The sequence below is a fragment of the Emydura macquarii genome, unplaced genomic scaffold, assembly GCF_026122565.2.
Source record: "Emydura macquarii macquarii isolate MOO-44397 ecotype Brisbane River unplaced genomic scaffold, CSIRO-AGI_Emac_v2 contig_3343, whole genome shotgun sequence".
Lineage (NCBI taxonomy): Eukaryota > Metazoa > Chordata > Testudines > Chelidae > Emydura > Emydura macquarii.
In genome coordinates, this window is record NW_027133480.1 from 7,136,259 (window position 1) to 7,158,907 (window position 22,649).

A 22,649-nucleotide genomic window follows, 5' to 3' on the forward strand; every position below is an offset into this window, starting at 1 on the left:
ATCAATCCTGTTATACTGCGTCTAGGATCTAAGCCGAATGCTATCAGCATTGTTGAATGTAGAATCACACCTAGGGCCCAGAAGATTTTTAGAATATCCAGTAATAAAGGCTGAACTTTGAAGTGTCACTAAATCCAAAATGTTTGCTTTTAAGCCATGAGTACTGCCCAGAGGAACTGAGTTCTTAGCAGATTTAGAATTTATACAACAGTGAAATGAACCATCAAAAACTTTTAAAAAAATATTTTATTTGTCAGATAAAACAAATGGAAACAGAAGAAGCTCGGTTAAAACATGATGTCCAGGATGCTAAGGATCAAAATGAACTCCTGGAATTCAGAATATTAGAGCTCGAAGTAAGTAACAGTGATCTATACAACTGTCGTCACTTTTTCTGCATTATGTTGTCTAAGGCTGGAAGGCAGCCAAACTCAAGGATCCCCTCTACTTTTATATGGAAGAGGAGCTCTTCATTAAAAGTGACATAAGTGATTGGTACACAGTGGTACCAAAAGAGGATTGAAAAAAACTCCAACAGAACAGCATATCAAAATTGCCAAATACTGATTTCTAGTTATTTTACTGCATACATTTTTTAAAGTTCCTACCCATACACTCTAGTTAAAGCCCAGTTTATGTCATAGATTACCTGTTTACTCTGCTGTTCTTCCACTACATCTGTTTTAAAATGTAACAATTGAAGCAAAATCAAAATGTAACACACACAACAATAATTATTAAGGAGTTTTTAATCGTGTTTGCTAAAAATCATTCAGCGATCTATTGTTACTTGTTCCACATGCAGGTCAAGGACATTGCATGGCCCTTCACATTGTACTTATTCTGGTGAGCCTTTCTTTGTCACACAGACTTCTTGCAGTATTTATGGACAGCCTACACCTTTAACCCTTGATTAACACTTCTGGTTTGCGACACTTGTTAAGAGGCAAAAAATGACCTCAGATAGTAATATCCAACACAGATGTTACTTACATTTCTTTGGATTTAAACACATCCAGGCTACCCAAATGTAACCCGCTTACATAGCCATGATGACTAAACAGTCATGGTTGGTGCACATTGATGAAACATCTGAAGAAAGCTTGTCTTACTACTGTGTATGCTTGCTTTATCCTCTCTGTGGATAAAAAAGGTCTTCACTGCCTGTCAGTCTAGTGAAATCTTCCACAAGCATGATATCTTCTCAGGTAAATGACACTTTTTCCTGTACAGCTTAGAATAAATTGCCATAAGAGGCAGAATGAAAGATTTCCCACCTCTTTGTACAATACATAAAAATTCTTATGGCTAGTGCTACTCTGTACTTCATTTATTTCTGATGTATTACTCATTTTTTCAGAGCATGCTTTGTGGAATGCCCAAGTTTATAATGTATTCTTAATGAAGCTGAAGCTTACAGTAGAATGTGGTGGTTATTTAAAAATTAAATCTCCTTAAACATAATTATTTTTATTTTAGGAGAGAGAAAGAAGATCCCCTGCTATCAACTTTCATCACATTCCTTTTACTGAGGGAAAAAGTCCTCTCCAAGTTTACTGTGAGGCAGAAGGTGTAACGGTAAGCAAATCTCCATTTCATAGGATTGCTTCCTCTAAATGCCATGTAATGCTGCATTCTGACTCCTTGTTTTCTCTGCATATTTCTCTTGTTGTTAGGATATACTAGTAGCGGAGCTAATGAAAAAGTTGGACATTTTAGGGGATAACGCCGTAAGTGTATGTTCCTTTAATAAATTGTGTATATTTCTGTTAATATTTGTGCTTTTGTTAATGTAGCATTAGGACAATCTAGAGCATGTTTTTTGTTTGTTTGGGGTTTTTTTGTTTTGTTATTGCACACCTCTTTGTATTGTAATTGAGGCAATGGGTTACAGACAAAATGCTCTTTGCAACTTAACATATGTCTTAATGGGCCTTTCAGATGTGGCAGAAAGCATCTTACTGTTAAAACATGGCTCTTTGATTTTAAATTTCTAAGGTTGGTAACATTCTTTTTAAAAACATCTTTTTTTTTTCATAGAACATACTGTATCTTTCCATTGCTCAGGTGGTCTTTCCTTTATTTCCTTACTTGTATTTATTTGATTTTGCATTTTAATAACTGTGCATTTTAACTTTGTAAGGCACTTGCACTTTAGACATAGGCACTGCTAACCTGAAATAAATAGATAGAAACAGTTTAAAGAGTAGAAAGAAGAGAGGATGTGGTACTTAATAGCTGTAAAAGCTTTTTCCCACACTTTAAAATAATTTCCATTTAAAAAAAATATATATTGTTGTGAACATGTTGCTATTCGTGTGCAAATGAGTCGAGGCCTAAGATTAGATTAGTGACATCATTCTTGTGCAATTCATGGCCTTATACGTGAATGTGACATCCACAGAATGCATAGCAAAGAACTGAGATGCAGCTTTCAGCTCTGGTGCCCTATATCCTTTCTATAATGCTAGTTCCTTAATGCCACCTGGCTAACGCTGACAAAGAATGTGGTCTGTTAAGGCTTTTGCAACAGAGGCAAAGGCATAAAAATAACACATCACCTGGATAATATGTAAAGTTCAAATAATTTCAAAGCCATTAATATTTTGGTTTTCATTTGCAGTTCATTAGTGTAATTTTAATAATGTAAAGATTGTCAGCAATAAATTCACACATGTGTATTGGCAGTATGTTCACTTTTTTTCCAAAATCTGAAATAAAAATAAGTTTTTAATTAGACGCTTTCAGCAACCAACACTTTTGGGACTTTCACGTTTGCTTCTTTTCTTTTTTGTCTTGTGTAAGTGTGTGGTTATCCTCAGTTGGGAAAAGAAAGGAAACAGTGCCACTTAATAAAAATCAGCTGGTTTTTGATGTGCCAACAGTTTGTTGGTAAGTGTCAAGCTTTTAAGGAGAATTAGTTGTACTTACAGGGACATTACTGTGTATGAGAACTTCTAGGAAATATAGTATTTTACAGTAACAATTCAGCATTAACTTTAAAAAATTACAACCATATTCCATATTAAAAAAGGAATTTTTATTTCATTTAATATTCCAGGAGAGTATTTAATTTTATATATATTTAGTGCAAGCACTGCCCCAAACTAATAAAAAGGCATTGGAGTTTATTGTAATTATATTCTCCTTTTGGTGTAGAATCTGACCAATGAAGAGCAAGTAGTTGTCATCCAAGCAAGGACAGTTCTGACTCTGGCTGAAAAGGTAAAAACATATACATCCCTAATAAGTGAAATCATAGTATACAAAGTTTTGCCCTTCTTAGAATGGATTAACTTGAGTGCACTGGTAAGGTAAATCATTGTTTCTTCACAAAATGATAGAATTATTTAAGCACAATTATTCTTTTGCAAAAGTTAGTAATTAATGAGGGGAAAATATATAAAGATAATGTTCAGACAGGACCATAATTTATATTAATTTCATTTGAGTTGTAAAAGATAAATTGATAGGCTTTGGAAAAATGTCCTTCCTTCAGTCATCAATTTATATAATTATCTAATGTGCTTGATTTCCCACCCCCCCAAGTTAGTGGCTTTAAATTAAATGCATCTCATATGTATGCTTGAATTGTAATAAAAACTGAATAGCAGAACGTGCTCTTTGAAAGAAGCTGCATGCTGCCTATTTTGATTCTGGAAACCGATCTGTCAAGATTTAGGATTTAACCTCTCATTATCTTTTATATGCAGTGGCTACAGCAGATAGAAGTGACAGAATCTGCACTGCAGCAAAAGATGCTAGATCTTGAGAATGAAAAGGTACTATAAGGAATGCTGAGACAATAAAAAGAACAGTCATTTACATTGTTGCTAAAGTAATTGAGATAACCTAGTTCTCTTTATATCCTTAGGAGCTATTTAGTAAACAAAAGGGCTACTTGGATGATGAACTTGACTACAGGAAACAGTCTTTGGATCAAGCACATAAGGTAAGAAATGTCAGTCTTGACAGACTTCTGCTACCTTTAATAAATTACCTTGTATAATCCCAAAGTCCTCCTCTATACAGAATTCCCATTGATTACAGTGGGAGTTCCATTCATGGAGTGGCTGGAAGACAAGGTAAATTTAATTGCAAGCAATGAGCTGCATACAGGGAGACCTTGTGTTCGCATGGAGCTTTTTGCATGATCAGGGCCTTAAGTATTCAGGTGTTATTGTTCTTATTATTTATTTATTTGTATTGTACAAACAGTTTAACATAGCTGAGACTCTAGTTTGCAACTGAAGGAACAATAGTTTGCAAGTATTCTCTTTTACTCCCCAAAATAAATCTTCTATCTCAGGGTTTGTCCTAGGAACCTAGGCTACAACTGATCTAGCTAAAATCAAGTTAAAGATATATCCTGCATTTACATTGGGACAAATGTTGAGTTTACGTCAGGTTTACCTAGCACATATTAGCTAATCCGGACCTAAATTTGATCACTTTACTTACTCAGTAAACAGTTTCCTACAACTGTAGTTGCATTTACAGCTGTACCAATAGATTCTCACCATCAGAAATACTAACTTAACATACTTATGAAGTAAATATTTATACCAATATTTAGCACAGTTGTACCTTTTTCCTGCGCTTTGGGAATTATTTGTACCTTGGGCATGGTCATGTCTTCTAATGGCTGAGGAGAGTATTCAGTCCTCCTTTTGGATGTCTAATACATGCAGTGATGTGAGGACATTTGGGGAAGCTTTTATTCAATACACTTTTTAGTCCTCCGGTTGTTTTTAAGAACTTGATTTTGCCAACTGATCAGCTTTTCCTGAGACTAACTTCCATGCACAGCATGGGGATAACCCTGCGTCAGGCACTGTATATAGTAAACAGTTCTAAAACAGCTCCTTATTTCTGAAGTACTCTGAATGTGGGCATAGTAGTAAAGAGGTGAAGTTTGATTGGCATTGTCCATAACTCCTTATTCTGTAATGGAATCCTTAGCAAAGTCCAACCAGTGCCAAGCAGTGGATATTGACTAGCAATAGATGGAATTCCATGACATCACTGTGGCTTAATGCCAGTCACTCTTTCACTTTGTATTTCATGTACTCTCAGTTGTGGGATGTTATGTACACCAAGGAAGATTGCCTGCATTTTCCTATTTATTCTTTGACCACATACTAAGAATACCATCAAGCAAAGTGATGGACTTCACACCAGGCACATAAGTGTATCCTAAAAAGCATAGAAAAAAAATGATATGAAGAACAATTCCAATGACAAAAGAACTTTTGGTCTGGTACTGGAAGTTTCATTTTCACCATTACCCAGTGTGTTCTACAGGACAAGGAGATTCTGTCCTCTTTTTGACACCAACTATAACCTACAAGATTATAAAATTTACAGATGGTAAGTTTTTTTTTAATACAGCTTTTCACTTTCTTCATTTGATTTCTTTTATAGGATGTTCACAATGAGAAACTTTTGGCTATTATAATGATTGCTGAGGTTAATTACTTTAATAATAGTGAATTTCAGTATTCTGTTCACTTTGGGTTTTTTCCACTCTTTCAAATGGGTATTATTATTTATTTGTATTACAGTAACATATTGAGGCACCAAATCAAAACTCTAGGCACTGCTAACACACATTTCTGTATCAGTATGTAGCAGTTTGTAATGTTCATTTCCAGTGTAGTTGTACAGTATAAGTATTGGATTAAAAATTTGAATTGATAATAAAAATGTGTAATTTGCTTCCATGTAGAACCATTCATATTCACATGTATTTTAAATTCACCAGTCAGCGTGTTAGCCAAAATAGTGTAGTGATTGTATAGGCAAGTATATATGTATACCTCAGATGCAACTAATAATTTTTTTTTTTTTAAATAATTAGTGTGGCAAAGATACTGGGATTATTTTTTAAAAGTGAAAGAAAAAACTTCTTTTACTATCTCATCTGAAAGGGCAGCTCTGTCAACACATGCTCAGCCCTCATTCCTGACATAGACACAAGGGTCATCGAGTATCATCATTAGATCTAAATCCTGCTGTATTATGATTATCTAATATTGTCTTAAACACACAGTCTTTCAGCCCTAAGTCAAACTAGTTCACTTAATGAGAGAAAGATTCTCTTGTGGACCATAGCCCCCCTAACACATGATATTTCATTCTATTGCCCGCCTGGAAGAGATACATGGACCATGATGGTCCACAGATCATCGTTTAACAACCACTCATTTTAGTGTATACCAGGATATTGTAACTTCCTAATATTGTGTGCCCTTGAAAATAATGCACATGAATTTTGAGGAGTACTACATTAAGAATATTGTGAAAGGGCATCTTTATTTTTTCTAATTGTAGCCAAATACTACATATACTTTCAGATACTGACCTGTAATACTTGGTTATTTTGTGTACAATGCAGAATCAAACAGACAGAGGGAACACACTTTACGGTGACCGTCTACAAGAGAAAGTGAAGAAGCAAAGTTCATACTATTTTGCCAACTTTAAAGCAACCCTACTTTGTACTCTAGATGTTTTTATGCAAAATTTAAGCAAAAATATCAAAATTGCAATTAAGACAAGTGCAATAGATGTAAAATTGAGTAATTGTTTTAAAATATTAAACAAAAAATAAAGATTGTTTTTACATGCACTGTTGTTCCTGTCTCATTGTGCGTCACCTGTGCCTCTGCATGCATGTGAGTTCACCTTTATGTGTCCGTATGTCTACATCGATGTGTACTTATTAGAGTCAAGCCAGAAAGGTTAAATTCTGGAAAATTGAGTGAAAAATCACATTAAACAAAGTTAATGCAAAACTGAGATATTTTGCTTGTGCTTCATACTTTTTACAAAAATAAGTTTTCACAAGTGAAAACTATTTTCGGTGAGAAAAAAATCTGTTTTTGTGAGTGCTAGATTACTGCTACAGTCAGATTTTTTGCCATTTCAGCAGGACTTCAGCAATTTAACTACTAAGAGCTGTGTTTTCTGGAGGAAATAGCAATATTTTACTCCAGACAAAAGTGTGGTCACAGATATCTTTATTCAGACAGATCACTCTTCTATGGCTTTTGCTTCCATATCCCATGACATATAGATACTGTTATACTAGGCACATTAGAAATGCATAAACAGAAAGATGGACTGGTGGACAGACAGATATTGCCTGATAATATCACAGATAGGGAGTGGGAATTCTTCCTAGACAAGTTAAAGAAATACCAGCTATAGACTTTTTTTTAATAAAAGATAAGAACGATTTAATTGTTAACATTAAGACCCTTTACTGCACTTGAGCTGCCCTATTAATAAATGTTTATTTTTACACTTCTATAAAACCACATTTGCATATGTCCAGTGCTGTAATGAGACTGTATTTCTACATATAAGGCAAAATCCAGGTCGCCAATGCAATCCCAAGTAAACATGCTTTGTTGAGGGGACATCTACATGGACTGGAGGATTGTTCCCCCTGTAAGGGTGTGGATCTCTAGTACAGTTGCTTCCATGGGTTGTCATAGTGGCGGGTGCCCTTCTGAAACCCCCACCACACACATGGAGGCATTTAAACCAGTTGTTCCACCCCATCAGCCATTACTTACCTACACTCTCTATTTCTCTTCTCTGTTGCAGAGGAAATCTTTTCTCTTCACATATTCCTCAAACTTCCCACAGCATAAAACAAACTAAAGATAGAATGTTGTTGTGTAATCACAGTGACACCACCCGCATCAGCTGCAATAGGAAGAAAGTTAGTGTGTTGGAGCTGTGTCTGAGTGCAGTTGAGCATATCGTGAGTCAGCTATTGCATTCTCCCAATGCAATGTGTTTGAATATTAGGGAAGGAATATCTTGGTGATGGAAGGTCTATACAGGTCATGGAAAGCACTTTAATATTTTAAGCCTGAGAAGTCGCTGTAGTGATCTATGGAGAAAAAAAAATGTAGTTCAACAACTAAGTTATCTGGTGTTCATTATCCAGCTGGTCAGAGCCCATCTTTGCTCACTCTTGTGCCATATGCAGAATGTTCTGTATCTGGGACTATGTAATGATGCATGAAATGAAAAATCCTGCAAACTGTGCTTAATGTACAGAGAATGCAGTGCAGAATTATCATAGACAGAACAACGTTGCTTACCCTGTTTTATCTTCAGAGACTGATTTAAATATGGAAATCTTCCCAGGTCAAACATTTATCCATTTAACTCCACAGAGAATGGCACTTTACCAGGGAATCATAGAATGCTTTTATTCCTGGTGAGTGCACCATTCCCTCTCCATTATCTGTGTATAATCCCACCAGAAAGTCTAGCAGTTGGTGGGCTGGGTAATGCAAGGTACTGTGTAGCCATTCAGTACTTCCAGATTCCGAATACTGTTTGTTCAGCAGTATGTCCCACTGCTATTCATAAAAATATTGACAAATTAGGGGAAGCTTAGAGAAGAGCAATATATATATATATAATCTAACTTGGCTAACAACTGATGGAAGACAATTTGTAGGGTGTATATACTAAGAAGAGAGAGGAATTATTTAGAATAGTAAAGTGGGAATAGTAAATAGTGTGGAGCAATGGGATGAGTCTGAAAAAAGGAAAAATGTATCCTGAGCATCAGAAAAAACTTCCTGACAGTGAGATCTATTGGATTTATGATTGTCTCCCAAAGGTAATGATGGAACACGATCCCCATCCCTGGGAGATTTAAAAGTAGCTGGGACAAAGCACTAGTGAATATACAATAGGCAATAATTTTGCATTGGCAGGGAGATGGACTAGATAACCTAATAGATTTTTCCTATAGTTAGATTCTCCAATTCGACCTACATGATGTATCCTATGCCAATTACTTAGGAAAAGGGTGAACTGAAAAGATGAATCATTAGAGAGAAAACGTCTGTAACACTATTCGCTTTTCTCCTCATGTTTCTGGTCACTTCCCTGGTCTTTTCTGTGGCAGTAGTTCTCTGGGGAGAGTTTCAAAGGCACAAATTGGAGTGTGGTGGCCAACTCCTAGTGAAAGTCAACATCTATCGCTCTTTTTGGCTTTACAACCCCCCCCCCCCCGGCCTCCCCCCTTAAATATCAATGACGCTATATTTGGACTAGCCTCACACAAATCCCTGTGTTTTTTTGTGTCTTTTAGTTTGGAACGTGGCTCTCGAGTGGTGGTTGTGAAGGTCAAGAGTGGTCAATACAGCTTTCAGCCTAGGCGGGATAGCCATTTGGGCTCCCCACCTTTAATCTAGTTGCAGGATCTCTGGTGATGCTGGGGTCAAGGCTGATTGCCAGTTTTGGTGTCTGGAAGGGATTTTTCCTATATGGCATAACTGGCAAACTGGTGTGTGGGTTTTTTCACCTTCCACCCAGCATCCAGCAGATCTGGTTTGAGAATTTAAGTTACTGGTGTCTCAACTTTGACATGTTCCAGTGCAGTTGATAGGTAGAAAGAGTCCAAATGTTAGGTCCCATAACTCAGTGGGCTGCCTGGCCATTGAATCTGAGTGTGGTATTGCTTGGTGACAGGGTACACCACTATATCTCGTGCAGCTTGTGGCTCCCCTCATCTTAGTTCTCCTGCCTCCACTGTGGAGGCAGCAAGTGGGTCAGGATTCTGGCTTTCAATCAGGGCCTCTTATCAAGCCTGAAGGTATAAAGAGGGCATGGCCTTCACACTCACCCACAGGTTTATAGTCCATAAGAACGTCCATAATGGGTCAGGCCAAAGGTCCGTCTAGCCCAGTATCCACTGGGGCAATTGGTGCCAGTTGACAACTGAACTGGCCTGGTGGGTAGTTTGAGGTACTTACCCTGGTTAGGTATAAGTTTTTAAATAAAGCTGTAGCTTCTGAATTTAACTGTATTATGGTGTCTGTGATTCATTGTTTCCATGTCCATACCAAATGAACATGACTTTCTGCTAGGATTTAAACAATTCTCTGCAACCAAAAGATGGTGCAATTGTACTACTGCAGGCATGAGAAAGTGAACATGACAAGAAACAGAAACCCGACTAGTCTATTTTCTTTCTTCAAGTTGAGTGAAATATAAAAAGTAAGCAAACAGTGGGTGAAAAGTAATTACTCCATCTCACGTTTGTTTATTACACAAGTCAGGGCACTTCTTCTTTCTATGTATTGTTCTTTTAAGACAAACATTTCCTACTAGAATCAGTGAAGAAAATATTTTCTTCACGATGTTTATAACTGAATTCTATGTAAGTTCAATAAAAATTATATTTTAAAAATATTTTTTCTAGGTATGATAGTTTTTACTGTTTAAAATAGGGACATTTCCCATCTTGTTTATAATATTAACAACCCTTAGAACAGCAGTTCCCAAACTGTGGGTCGTGACCCCAAGTGGGGTCGCTTCATCAGCAGACTTCATCCGCACAGCGTGATCTCATATGCATGAGGTCACGTTGCACGGGGAAAGCAATTTTCCTCTACAAAATGGCGCCTTCCATGCAGCATGACCTCTCACGCACCGAATGTGTGTGAGGTCATGCAGTCCAGAGGATGCCATTTTGTAAAGCAAAATTGCATCCTCCTTGTGATGTAACCTTGCATGTACAGTGTGTCTGAGGTCACACTGCAGGGAGGACACCATTTTTAAATGGCAACTTCCATGCTGTCGGGGGTAGTGGGAAACAACAGATCTGAAAATGGGATCATGCAGGGAAAATGTTTGGGAACCGCTGCCTTAGAAATTTGAAACTGAAATGAGCATTCCAAAGATCTGTTGTTTTTGTGATGTTACACTATGTTGTTAATATGGCTGTAAATGCAGGATGCAGACTTTATTTGCTTTGACAAAGTGTTGAAGCAATTATTTAAAAACTGTATACTCATGAAAAGAATTAGATGAAGGTATATGAAGTAAAGTCAAAGTTTGGGTCTGTCTATGTGTCCGATAAAGGAAGATGTTACTATTGTTTATTACAATTCTGGTCCAATCCTGCAGTACTTACACAGTTCCCATTGACTTCAAGCATTGATGTAAGTAGAAGTTAGCTTTTGCTATACATATAGTAACTGCTTTGTACTGGACAGTACCTTTGTACCTTTCCTACTATATATTAGGGCTAAATTTTCCCTTAACTCTTTGTACAGAATTGTCATTGACATCAATGAGACATCTATGCATTGGACGAGTCTAGAATGTACCTGTTTAATATTTGTTAAGTAATTGAATATAAATTCTTATTTCAGAAACACATTCTGGGGCTGATTGTGGCTCCAATTCCTGGCTCCTTTATACCACTCCAGCAGTGAGGGTCAGGGAAAATTCCTCTGGCTCAGCAGTGTAAGGGTAGAGCACTTACACCCCACTGTAAAGGGTAGAGTATTGCTGTAGTGCTCAGTACTACCAGGATTCTGGACTGCACAAAGTCAGGTGTTCAGAGGCTGCTGTGAGTGAGAGCAGTCCCTGGGCTGCTCTAACTTACATCTGGAGAACATTGCAGCCCAGAGTCCAGGCATCAAGAAGGTGGCTTAAAGGAATCTTTGCACCCTTCCTCATGGGCTGTGCCTTTTGTGCTCTGTTTCTCAGGTGTTTCAGTACCAAATCTGCCCTCGCTTCACTTCCAGTTGTGTTGCTGCTGGGGACAAACCATGCTTCAATAACATTGTCAAATCCTTGACCCACCTGTAAGAGAAAAGATTAAGCTGACAGCCTTATTTTGGTTTTATCTAGCAAATTCTGGAATTAGAAGCCATGCTGTATGATGCCCTGCAGCAAGAGGCTGGAGCAAAAATGTCTGAAATACTTTCAGAAGAGGAGAAAAGCAAGCTGAAGAATGCTGTAGAGCAATGGAAACGTCAAGTTATGAGTGAACTCCGAGAGAGAGATGCCCAGATTCTACGTGAAAGAATGGAGCTCATTCAACATGCACAGCAGGTACACATTGATACAAAGTTGTTCGTCTCTTTCATATTCATAAAATCATAGAGTTGAAAGGGACTTCAGGAGGTCATCTAGTCCAACCCCCTGCTCAAAGCAGGACTAACCTCAGCTAAATAATCCCAGCGAGGGTTTTGTCAAGCCGCAGCTTAAAAACCTCTAAAGATAGAGATTCCACCACCTCTCTAGGTAACCCATTCCAGTGCTTCACCACCCTCCTAGTGAAAAACCTTTTCCTAATGTCCAACCTAGATCACCCCCACTGCAATTTGAGATCGTTGCTCCTTGTTCTGTCATCTGCCACCACTGAGAACAGCCTAGCTCCATCCTTCCTGGAACCCCTTTTCAGGTAGTTAAAGGCTACTATCAAATCTCCCCTCATTCTTCTCTTCTGCAGACTAAACAAGCCTAATTCCCTCAGCCACTCTTCATAAGTCATGTGCTCCAGCCCTCTAATCATTTTTGTTGCCCTCCGCTGGACTCTCTCCAACTTCTCCACATCCTTTTTGTAGTGGGGGGCCCAAAACTGGACAGAATACTCCAAATGCAGTCTCACCAATGCCAAAAAGAGGGGAATAATCACTTCCCACAATCTGGTGGCAATGCTCCTATTAATGCAGCCGAATATGCTATTAGCCTTCTTGGCAACCAGGGCACACTGCTGACTCATATCCAGCTTCTTATCCACTGTAACCCCCAGGTCATTTTCTGCAGAACTGCTGCCTAGCTCATCAGTCACCAGTCTGTAGCTGTGCATGGGATTCTTCCGTCCAAAGTGCAGGACTCTGCACTTGTCCTTGTTGAACCTCATCAGATTTCTTTTGGCCCAATCCTCCAGTTTGTTTAGGTCCTTCTGTATCCTATCCCTACCTTCCAGGGTATCTACCACTCCCCCTAGCTTTGTCATCTGCAAACTTGCTGAGGGTGCAATCTACCCCATCCTCTAGATCATTAATGAAGATGTTGAGCAAAACTGGCCCCAGCACCGACCCCTGGGGCACTCCGCTTGTGACCGGCTGCCAGCTACACATGGAGTCATTGATCACTACTCATTGAGTCCTATGCTCTAGCCAGTTCTCTATCCATTTTATAGTCCATTCATCCAACCCATACTTCTTTAACTTGCTGATAAGAATACTGTGAGAGACCGTATCAAAAGCTTTGCTAAAGTCAAGGTATATCACGTCCACCACTTTCCCCACATCCACAGAGCGAGTCACCTCTTCATAGAAAGCAATCAGGTTGGTCAGGCATGACTTTCCCTTGATGAATCCATGTTGATTGTTCCTGATCACCTTCCTCTCTTCCAAGTGCCTTAAAATGGATTCCTGAGGACCTGCTCCATGATTTTTCCAGGGATTGAGGTGAGGCTGACCGGTCTGTAGTTCCCTGGATCCTCTTTCCTCCCTTTCTTGAAGATGGGCACTATATTTGCTTTTTTCCAGTCATCAGGGACCTCCCCCAGTTGCCATGAGCTTTCAAAGATAATAGCCAATGGCTCTGAAATCACATCAGCCAACTCCCTCAGCACCCTCGGGTGCATTGCATCCGGCCCCATGGACTTGTGTATGTCCAATCTTTCTAAATAGTCTTGAACCTGTTCCTTCAGCACTGCGGGATGTTCACCTCCTTCCCATTCTGTGCCGCCCAATGTAGTAGTCTGGCAGCTGACCTTGTCTGTGAAGACAGAGGCAAAAAAGGCATTGAGTACCTCAGCTTTCTCCACATCCTCTGTCACTAGGTTGCCTCCCCCATTCTGTAAGGGGCCCACACTTTCCCTAATCTTCCTCTTGTTGGTAACATACCTGTAGAAACTCTTCTTGTTTCCCTTCACGTCCCTTGCTAGCTGCAACTCCAAGTGTGCTTTTCATTCCTGCATGTTCGAGCAGCATTTTTATACTCCTCCCTAGTTATTTGACCAAGCTTCCACTTCTTGTAAGCTTCCTTTTTGTGTTTAAGTTCACCAAAGACTTCTTGGTTAAGCCAAGCTGGACGCCTACCATATTTGCTATTCTTTCTGCACATCGGGATGATTTGTTCCTGTGACCTCAACAAGGTTTCTTTAAAATACAGCCAGCTCTCTTGGATTCCTTTCCCCCTCATATTAGCCTCCCAGGGGATCCTGCCCATCATCTCCCTGAGGGAGTCAAAGTCTGCTTTTCTGAAGTCCATGGTCCATATCCTGCTGTTCTCCTTTCTTCCTTTTGTCAGGATCCTGAACTCGACCATCTCATGGTCACTGATGCCTAGGTTGCCACCCACTTCTACTTCCCCTACCAAATTTTCCCTGTTTGTGAGCATCAGGTCAAGAGAAGCACGGCCCCTAGTTGGTTGCTCCAGCACTTGCAACAGGGAGTTGTCTGCAACACTATCCAAAAACTTCCTGGATTGTTTGTGCTCTGCTGTATTGCTCTTCCAGCAGATGTCAGGATGATTGAAGTCCCCCATGAGAATCACATCCTGTGAACTGGAAACTTCCCCTAGTTGACTGAAGAAAGCCTGGTCCTCCTGGTCTGGTGGTCTGTAACAGACACCCACCACGATATCACCCTTATTGTTCTTGCTTCTAAGCTTAACCCAGAGACTCTCAACTGGCTTATCTCCAGTTTCATACTGGAGCTCAGAGCAATCATAGAGCTCTCTTACATACAGCCTTTCGCCCCTGCCTGTCCTTCCTGAACAGTTTATACCCATCCATGACAGTGCTCCAATTGTGTGAATTACTCCACCAAGTCTCAGTTATTCCAATCATGTCATAGTTTCTTGACTGTGCCAGGACTTCCAATTCCTCCTGCTTGTTTCCCAGGCTTCTTGCATTTATGTATAGGCACTTGAGATAACTAGCCGATTGCCCTACTTTCTCAGTGTGAATCAGGAGGCCTCCCCTGATGCATCCTCCTCCTTCTGCTTCCTTGTGGTGTCCCACTTCCCCACTTACCTTCGGGCTTAGGTCTCCGTCCCCCATCGAACCTAGTTTAAAGCCCTCCTCACTAGGTTAGCCAGCCTGTCCGTAAAGATACTCTTCCCTCTCTTCGTTAGGTGAATCCCATCTCTTTCTAGTAATCCTTCTTCCTGGAACAACATCCCATGATCGAAGACTCCAAAGCCCTCTCTCTCTGACACCACCTGCGTAACCACGCATTTACTTCCGCAATGCGACGGTCCCTACCTGGGCCTTTTCCTTCAACAGGGAGAATGGATGGGAACACCACTTGTGCTTCAAACTCCTTTATCCTTCTTCCTAGAGCCACATAGTCCGCAGTGATCTGCTCAAGATTGTTCTTGGCAGTATCATTGGTGCCCACGTGGAGAAGTAGGAAGGGGTAGCAGTCTGAGGACTTGATGAGTCTTGGCAGTCTCTCCGTCACATCCTGAATCCTAGCTCCAGGCAAGCAGCACACTTCTCTAGTTTCCCGGTCCAGACGGCAGATGGATGACTCCATCCCCCTTAGGAGGGAGTCCCCGACTACCATCACCTTTCTCTTCCTCTTGGGAGTGGTAGTCGTGGAACCCCCATCCCTAGGACAATGCATCCCTTGCCTTCTGATCAACAGGGTCTCCTTCTGATCCATTCCCTCAGATGAGTCTTCCAAATCGTTCTCCGCTGTAGTACCTGTGCAGAGGGCCTGAAAACGATTCCTTACCTCTATCTGCATGGTGGGCATGTAGGTTCTCTTTCTTCGGGAGGTCACATGCTGCCAATTTTCTTCCCCGTTCTTCAGTTTTCCCTGCACTGCCTTCTCTGAATTTTCCTCATACTGTGCCTGCAGTAGCAAATCATGTCTTCGATCAAGAAAGACTTTGTTTTCTTTAATGCAACGCTGGGTTGATACTTGAGTCTCTAGTCCTTTAACCTTCTCTTCCAATATGGAAACCAGCCTGCACTTTGTACAGATGAAGTCGGCTCTATCCTGTGGGAGGAAGACAAACATAGCATATCCAGTGCAGGTGACAACAGCAGATTGCTCACTTTCCATATCTTTCCTCTGAGAGCCTCTTCAGATGCTGTATTTATTGCTCAGCAAAGTCTGAGAAGTCTGAAAGGCTATTAAAGCACAATGAACATGTGAGCTCTGTCCTTTTCTTTTTGGTTATGCTCCTTCTTTTACTTCTGTATAAGAGGTGGGTATTATTTTTATTATACTGAATAAGAATCAGTATATATTTCAGCTTTGTGTAATCAAATGTTGTCTTTAGTTCTTGTATAGTTCCTTTTCTAGCAAGCCAATGTGTCTGGGGTGAAGTTAAAAGTAAGGGTTTAGATTGTCATACAGTTCTCATTAGTTTTAATGGATACAGGGCATCCAAATCACTTAGGAAGTTTTTAAAAACTTATTTGTAACCTTCAACTTTTGGGCTAGATTCTGATTTACCTTGGCTATACCCCAAATATGTGCCCTGTGTTTGCTTTTTCCATGTATTTTTCATGCAGTCATTGCATCAGCTCAAAGACACATCTACAAATGAAATCAGTTTGCAACCACAGTATATAATTTACAGTTTCCTTTAAAAGAAAAAAAAAGACACTCTTCCCAGTTCAGAAAACTTTTCTACTAACACATTATGTTATGGTTTACATCTTACAGAGAATTAAGGAGTTAGAAGAAAGAATTGAAGGTCAAAAAAGACAAATAAAAGAGCTAGAGGAAAAGGTATGGTAATATAAATGAAACATCAATGATAAGATATACATGTATATGGCTATATATGCATATATCGTTAAGAAAATAATCTTATCAAGAAAGTAACGGTGCAAATAAATGTTCTTATAATGTTGATTCACTCTTCCCCTGTTGGTGTAGATGGTATCAATGTAAACTATCATGTAAGAGATGAACAAACCTCCAAAGGCTGAGGTTTGCTTCAGTTAAGCATCTGAAATTATGATGCTTGTCTGAAGTTTATCCAAACTTAGCCATGGCTATTTGCCACGGTCAGGAAAGGCTATTCTCACCAATTCTCCGAGTTCTGTTTGGATGGGAAGCACAGAGGCCTTTCCCCAGGTATTTCAATACTTTGGCTTTCAGTCTTGGTTGAAAAGAGGAAGTGCAGAGACATCTGAGGCTAGAAACAAATGGGTTTACTGGACCTTTTCAGATACTGGGATGGTTTGAGTTTGGGGCAAAGTTTCAAATCTGTTGTCATTTTACTGGAACTTGTACCAATGTGAGAGAGGTTTTAGATCATAAACTCTTTGAGGAAGATACAGTCTTTCTTTGTGTTTGGCAAGCACCTAACACATGCACATTCTGAGTGATACTATAGTGCAAATAAATAATAATTAATTTCAAATAAACCTCTGAGCTCAAAAAGCAAGAAGATATCTGAGGAGATGCACGTGTCACTTTCAGCCTCCGTTTATGACAAAATGAGTTAGTGCTGGAGCATGGAAGGGAGTATCTTACATTTAAAAATAAACCCTTCTGGGAAAGAATGCTCCAAGGCTGCAGTGATTTTTCCTCTCTTCACCCTACACAGACGTCTAGTACACGGTTTGGTATGGAGTACTACGCAGATTTGGGGGGGAACCTCTCTAACTTGGAAGCAGGTCAGGGGACTGCAGAGTCACTTTTGCAGCAACTTTTCAATCATTTGGGCGGAACAATGGTGTTGCTGTCCATATCTCCTATGTGCAGATTCCAAACACACTGTCCTCAGCCTGCCATCAGCACTCCTCATCCTGATATATTTGGAGTTGGCCCATTTCCCTTGAGACCAATTTCCCAGCATATAAGGAGATTCAGAGGCCCCCCTCCTGGCCACTTAACCATTCCACTCCACTCAGCACAGAGGAATATCAGGGGTTTCATGACATAGAGGGCATTTCTTAATCCTGCACCAACTGGTGAATTTTACCTAAAAGTAGAATAAACCGCAGTAAAAGCATTTATTTCTGGGAATGGTGAATCATTTCATAAACAATAGCAATTTATCTGAACTTTCACCCAAAACTAGAACCGAACCTAAAGAAAACCTATTGGGAGGTTCAAAAGAATTAACTAACTTCCCCTCCTCATTTCTTCCTGCCCTTCTTGCTTCCAGCCTGGACAGGATGCATACATATTGTGTAGGAAATGTCATGAGATCCTGCTCAGTTTTGCAGACTCAAGAGGTTCAGTTGAGCAGTCAGAGACTCTAAACCTTTGGAAGTTCACCCATCACTACTTATGTCTCTCCTTTTCAAATGACAGTTTTGCTTTCCTCTTGTCTGTAACCATGGTTTATTTCTCACTAGACACACTGTAAATTCTCTTTCTCTTTCTTTCCTTCCTTTTTTTCCTTCTTCCCCTATTTCTTTTTCAGTTTTTATTTTTGTTTTTATTTTTCTCTTTAGCTTTCATTCTTTGGTCATAGTTCATCAGCCCACGTACAGACGGTAAGTATTTTGTTTACTGATTATCTCCTTTTTCCGGTCCAATTCTTGTCAAGCTTCAGCACTCTCCTATCACTATGCAGGCTGCATCTGTCGTGTCTTCAGTTCACAGGGAGTCACTTAATAATGGAAATATCTAAAGCCTTTGAAACATTTGTGGAAAAGGATAAGGCATGCTTGTGAGTTTTGGACAAGTAAATGGTCTCTGCATTTAGGCTGAGCAAACTCTAATTTAAGATTTCTCCATACAAAGGGAAGGACAAGGAAGGCACTAACTACTAAAGATGTAAAAACAACATCACTAATCTGCTAGAAAATTGAAAAATAATGTCAGTATATCAGTAGCATCATGCTGGCAGATTATATTCTGTCATGAAGAAGTTGCTGTAGCTAGCCATTATTCAATAATCTGATTGAATATGAATCCATTGTGTATTTTCAGTATCCAGCTAGCCTTGCGTGATGCAGAGTTTTGTTTAGGCTGAGCCACTTCTGTAATTTTGTCATATTTTCAGTTCTAACGGCCAGAAATAGTTTCATTCAGAGCCATGCTTATATAAATAAATGTTTCTTTAAAAGTATCATGTCTCAGTGCCCTTAAATGCTTGAATTTAAATTTTCCATTCTCTTGAGTATGAGCAAGTCTTTAAAGAAATAATGAGAAATATTTGTTGGATTCCATCATCTAATTGATGGCATTTTATGGAACAATTCCTACTGTACATAACATTTCAATAGAATATAATGCAAATCCTTTATTATATGAATTATATAGTTTATGTTATCATAGATAGTGAATGTGAACCGTATAGATATTTTATCCATGTTATTTCTTTTACTGGATGTACTTTCCTTTGATCTCACGTCTTTGCAAATTTTCTTATTTCAGACTACTGAGGAAACTAGAAATGCTTATACTCTTACTGAGCATGACAACACTGGTTACCAAGGTGAAATAAAAAAGAAGACATTACGATTTCCAGAAACCCAAATATATATTATATTTTGTCACTAAAGATATAATCTTTTTGACCCTTTTAGACAGAAGATGAATTAGGGTTTATGGGAATTTCTTAAAGTGGAGTCGGCTCTTCTGATGTCTATGACTATACATTTTTACAAGCTAAAATTAGAACTGTCTAAGAAGAAAGCCAAAAATAAAATTTAAAAAATTAACAACAATTACAGGCTTCTCTAAAGGAAGTCTCATCTCTGCTGCTTGAAACAACTTTCAGCTTTACATAAAAAGCAGTGTACTAATTCAGATAAAGTGAATATATTTTGGTTCCCTGCTAAGCAGGTAGTAAACTGCTTCTGTAAAGAAGTGATCATGTCCTGTTTTATATGTCACTCATGTATATGTGTTACTCATAGTTATTTAAATATATATCTGAAGGAAGATTTTAAGAAGCGTTTCAAAATAGTTTATGAAGAAAACATAAATGTGAATGAAATGAAACACTGTGTTCCAAGATGCTTTTCATTCAGCTGAAATGGGAAGTAAAACTAATTCATCTGATAATTTCAGAAGAATGTATTTCTTTTCCATAGCACAGGGTATGTATAATGATTTGTTGAATATCCCAAGCACTTGGTGGTGGGGATGTGTGTCTACAAAGCTCTGAACCTTCAGAATTTGAAGTTTTCATTTTGTTCTGAAGTTTCGGTAAGCTATGCTCTGTAACACTAAAAAAATGGCACAATAAAGTATAATGCACTTGAGTTCCTCAACGAAGATGAAGCATTTAACAGTGTCCCATGGAAACTTTCAACCTGTAAAAGGAATAGAAGTGAAAATGTGTCATCACTGATCTGAATGTCCAGAATTTTGAAAGGTGAAATGTGTGTAAAAAGAAGATTTGATTAATTTGCAAAAAGAAAGCACAAGCAATGAAGTGGGGAATCCCTAACTGTATCTCTTGGATTTAAATGTCAGAAAAATGAAAAAAAAATTGTCTTACGTAGAAAGATACACAAAGGAAAGACTCTGAAGGAAAGCACACAAATGTACTTCACCAAAAAGTAACAAGAGAAACTGAAACAAAGTGCCAAAATCTGGATTTACCAATGAGTATATTAAAAAGCATCTCATCTGGCCTTTTCCACAACTGCTGTGTATTTAAAATAGAGAGCAGAGAGATGATGAAGAAACTGTACCTATTCTTTTGGAAGCATAAGGGAGAAAGCAAAACTAAAGAAGTTACTGAAAGGTAAGAAGAAATGTCTAGCAGGTAATTGATTTGCTTACACTCTTATAAGTGCAAGAATAGGTCTGATCCTGCAGTCCTCACTCAGGCCAATTTTGTTTTAAGTACAATGTAGAGGAAATTCTGACCTGATCAGTATTTGTTATAAATGTTGTGTATCCACATTTAATTTTAGGCACTGGCTCAGGTATTATATTTCAGTATAATAAATAACAAAGGATCATTTTATTCTCTAAATCAATGTTTCCTCTTAATCAAATAATACATTTGAAATTATCAGATGATCAAATTTGTATAAACCCACAGACAATCATATATATATATAACAGAAGAGAATAGCTGTTTCTTTTTGGGACATAAAAGACCGAAAACTTTCCTAGATAATGCATATCTGTTTAACGCTTTCACACAGCTTTCCTTCAGTGGAATAGTTTATACTGGTGATTAGTTATTTGTATGCATATCAAGAGAACTGTGCCTATTGTTTAAATTCAACCACAACATTATTTGAAATTGGTTTTGTTTCAAGTCTGTGCTGCATGATTCAGAGGAGGGACTTGAAGCTGGGTCTCCCACATGTCAGGTGAGTGCCCTAACAAATGGGATTTTGGAGTCAGTCTCTCTCTCTCTCTCTTTTTCTTTGGCCCAATGAATATTTAATTCTTTATACAAAGAGGAACAGCTCCAACAGGAGAGATTGAGAGAGACAGAGACTTACTCTAGAGCCCTGAAACAGATTTACTGTTTTTTGGTCACCTCCACAGTTCATACGTGTGATTAAAATAGTAGTAAGCAAAGGAATCACAATACTGCCTACATATTTCTTTTGCAATTCCCACTTAGTGGGAACTGTCTCATTTTTGTTTGATATCCAACTTACATCATTATATTCCAGTTCTACAAGATGAAATTTGTTTATGTGAGTTTAGAGTTCAGTCATTTCATTAAAGCTAGTGCCCAGATTCTGGTTCTGGCAAGCCATTTAGAAAGCATCTGAGTGAGCATGTGCCACTCAAAACCAAACCTTACTTTTGGGTTCATAATGGGGAAAGTCATATTAATTCACACACAAACTATTTCAAAACTTTGGATCCTGTGAACCATGCAAACCAGGTTATATATAAAATGTTGTGAACTTATTTTGCACTGAACTTGTCAGTTTGCACAGCTCTTATCAGGACATAATACAGACATAGAGATGGTCAAGAATTTTCTGATGACGCTTATTTAATCAGAAAATGATGATTCACTGGACCAAAATTGTTTGAGAAAAGGTCAGTTTCAGTGACTCTCCTGATTCAAAACATTTCTGAAAAAAGTTTTGAAATTGTCAAAACATTCTGTTTAATATTTTTATATATCAATTTTGTTTCAAAATTATAGTTAATTTATGCTAAAAAGGGATATATTTTTTTAAAAAAGTCAAAATCTGAATGAAATATTTCACAATTATCAAACAAAATATTTTGATTGACCCAACCCAGAAATGTTTTCAAGAGCATCTGTTTGCAAAAAATGTTGAGATTTTTGACTTTTTGTACAGTTTTGGGACAAGAAAATTTTTTGCCATCTCAAAAAGTCTTGCAGAATGGGAGAAACTTTTGCCACCCAGCTCCATACTGAAACATTAAAAGAAATTATTGCCTAATTATAATTTTTTTCAGTGAGATTACCACGATAGATTATAACTCAATTACTGTGCAATCCATCAAATCACCATTAGCAGAGGAGGACTAAAAATATAAACATTTTCTTTTTCTATTTCACCCATGAGTCCCTCCCTCTTTTTGTAATTTTTTTCAATTACTTTTAGTTTTTTAACAAAAAGTTGGAGTCAAGGCAGAAAGATCAGATCTTAATTTGAATTTCCCCAAAGTTTGAAGATGTATGGATGCAGGATGTTGGTTTGTTCCATTTATTTAACTTGTTTTTTAATTAAATGAATAAGGGAATATAAGGATAATTTGCATGGGACATATAGGAAGTGTTATAAATTATTCTGAAATGGTGCTGTCTGAAGTTACTCTGGGGTGTCTGTCAAATTTAGTAATGCATATTGTTCTCATATAATTACAGGCCCATAAATTGCTGTCATATTCATTCTTATAAATGTACCCTTCTTTGTATCATTTCCTTTGAACCCATCAATGCCACAAGCCAGTCCAATTGTCCCAAAGGGTCTG

General features: G+C 38.4%; 1 protein-coding gene across 1 annotated transcript in view; it reads left to right on the forward strand.

The window, feature by feature from the left end:
- Window positions 1-19,312, forward strand: part of JAKMIP3 (Janus kinase and microtubule interacting protein 3) — a 106,612-nt gene extending 87,300 nt beyond the window's left edge. The window contains exons 14-23 of the mRNA XM_067533472.1: window positions 258-356; window positions 1,480-1,578; window positions 1,677-1,736; window positions 3,160-3,225; window positions 3,714-3,782; window positions 3,875-3,952; window positions 11,680-11,883; window positions 16,473-16,538; window positions 18,221-18,262; window positions 19,149-19,312. Of these exons, the coding sequence (XP_067389573.1) occupies window positions 258-356; window positions 1,480-1,578; window positions 1,677-1,736; window positions 3,160-3,225; window positions 3,714-3,782; window positions 3,875-3,952; window positions 11,680-11,883; window positions 16,473-16,538; window positions 18,221-18,262; window positions 19,149-19,274 (909 nt within the window). The 3' untranslated portion in view covers window positions 19,275-19,312. The remainder of the gene's footprint in view (window positions 1-257; window positions 357-1,479; window positions 1,579-1,676; window positions 1,737-3,159; window positions 3,226-3,713; window positions 3,783-3,874; window positions 3,953-11,679; window positions 11,884-16,472; window positions 16,539-18,220; window positions 18,263-19,148) is intronic.
- The last annotated feature ends 3,337 nt before the right edge of the window (window positions 19,313-22,649 follow it).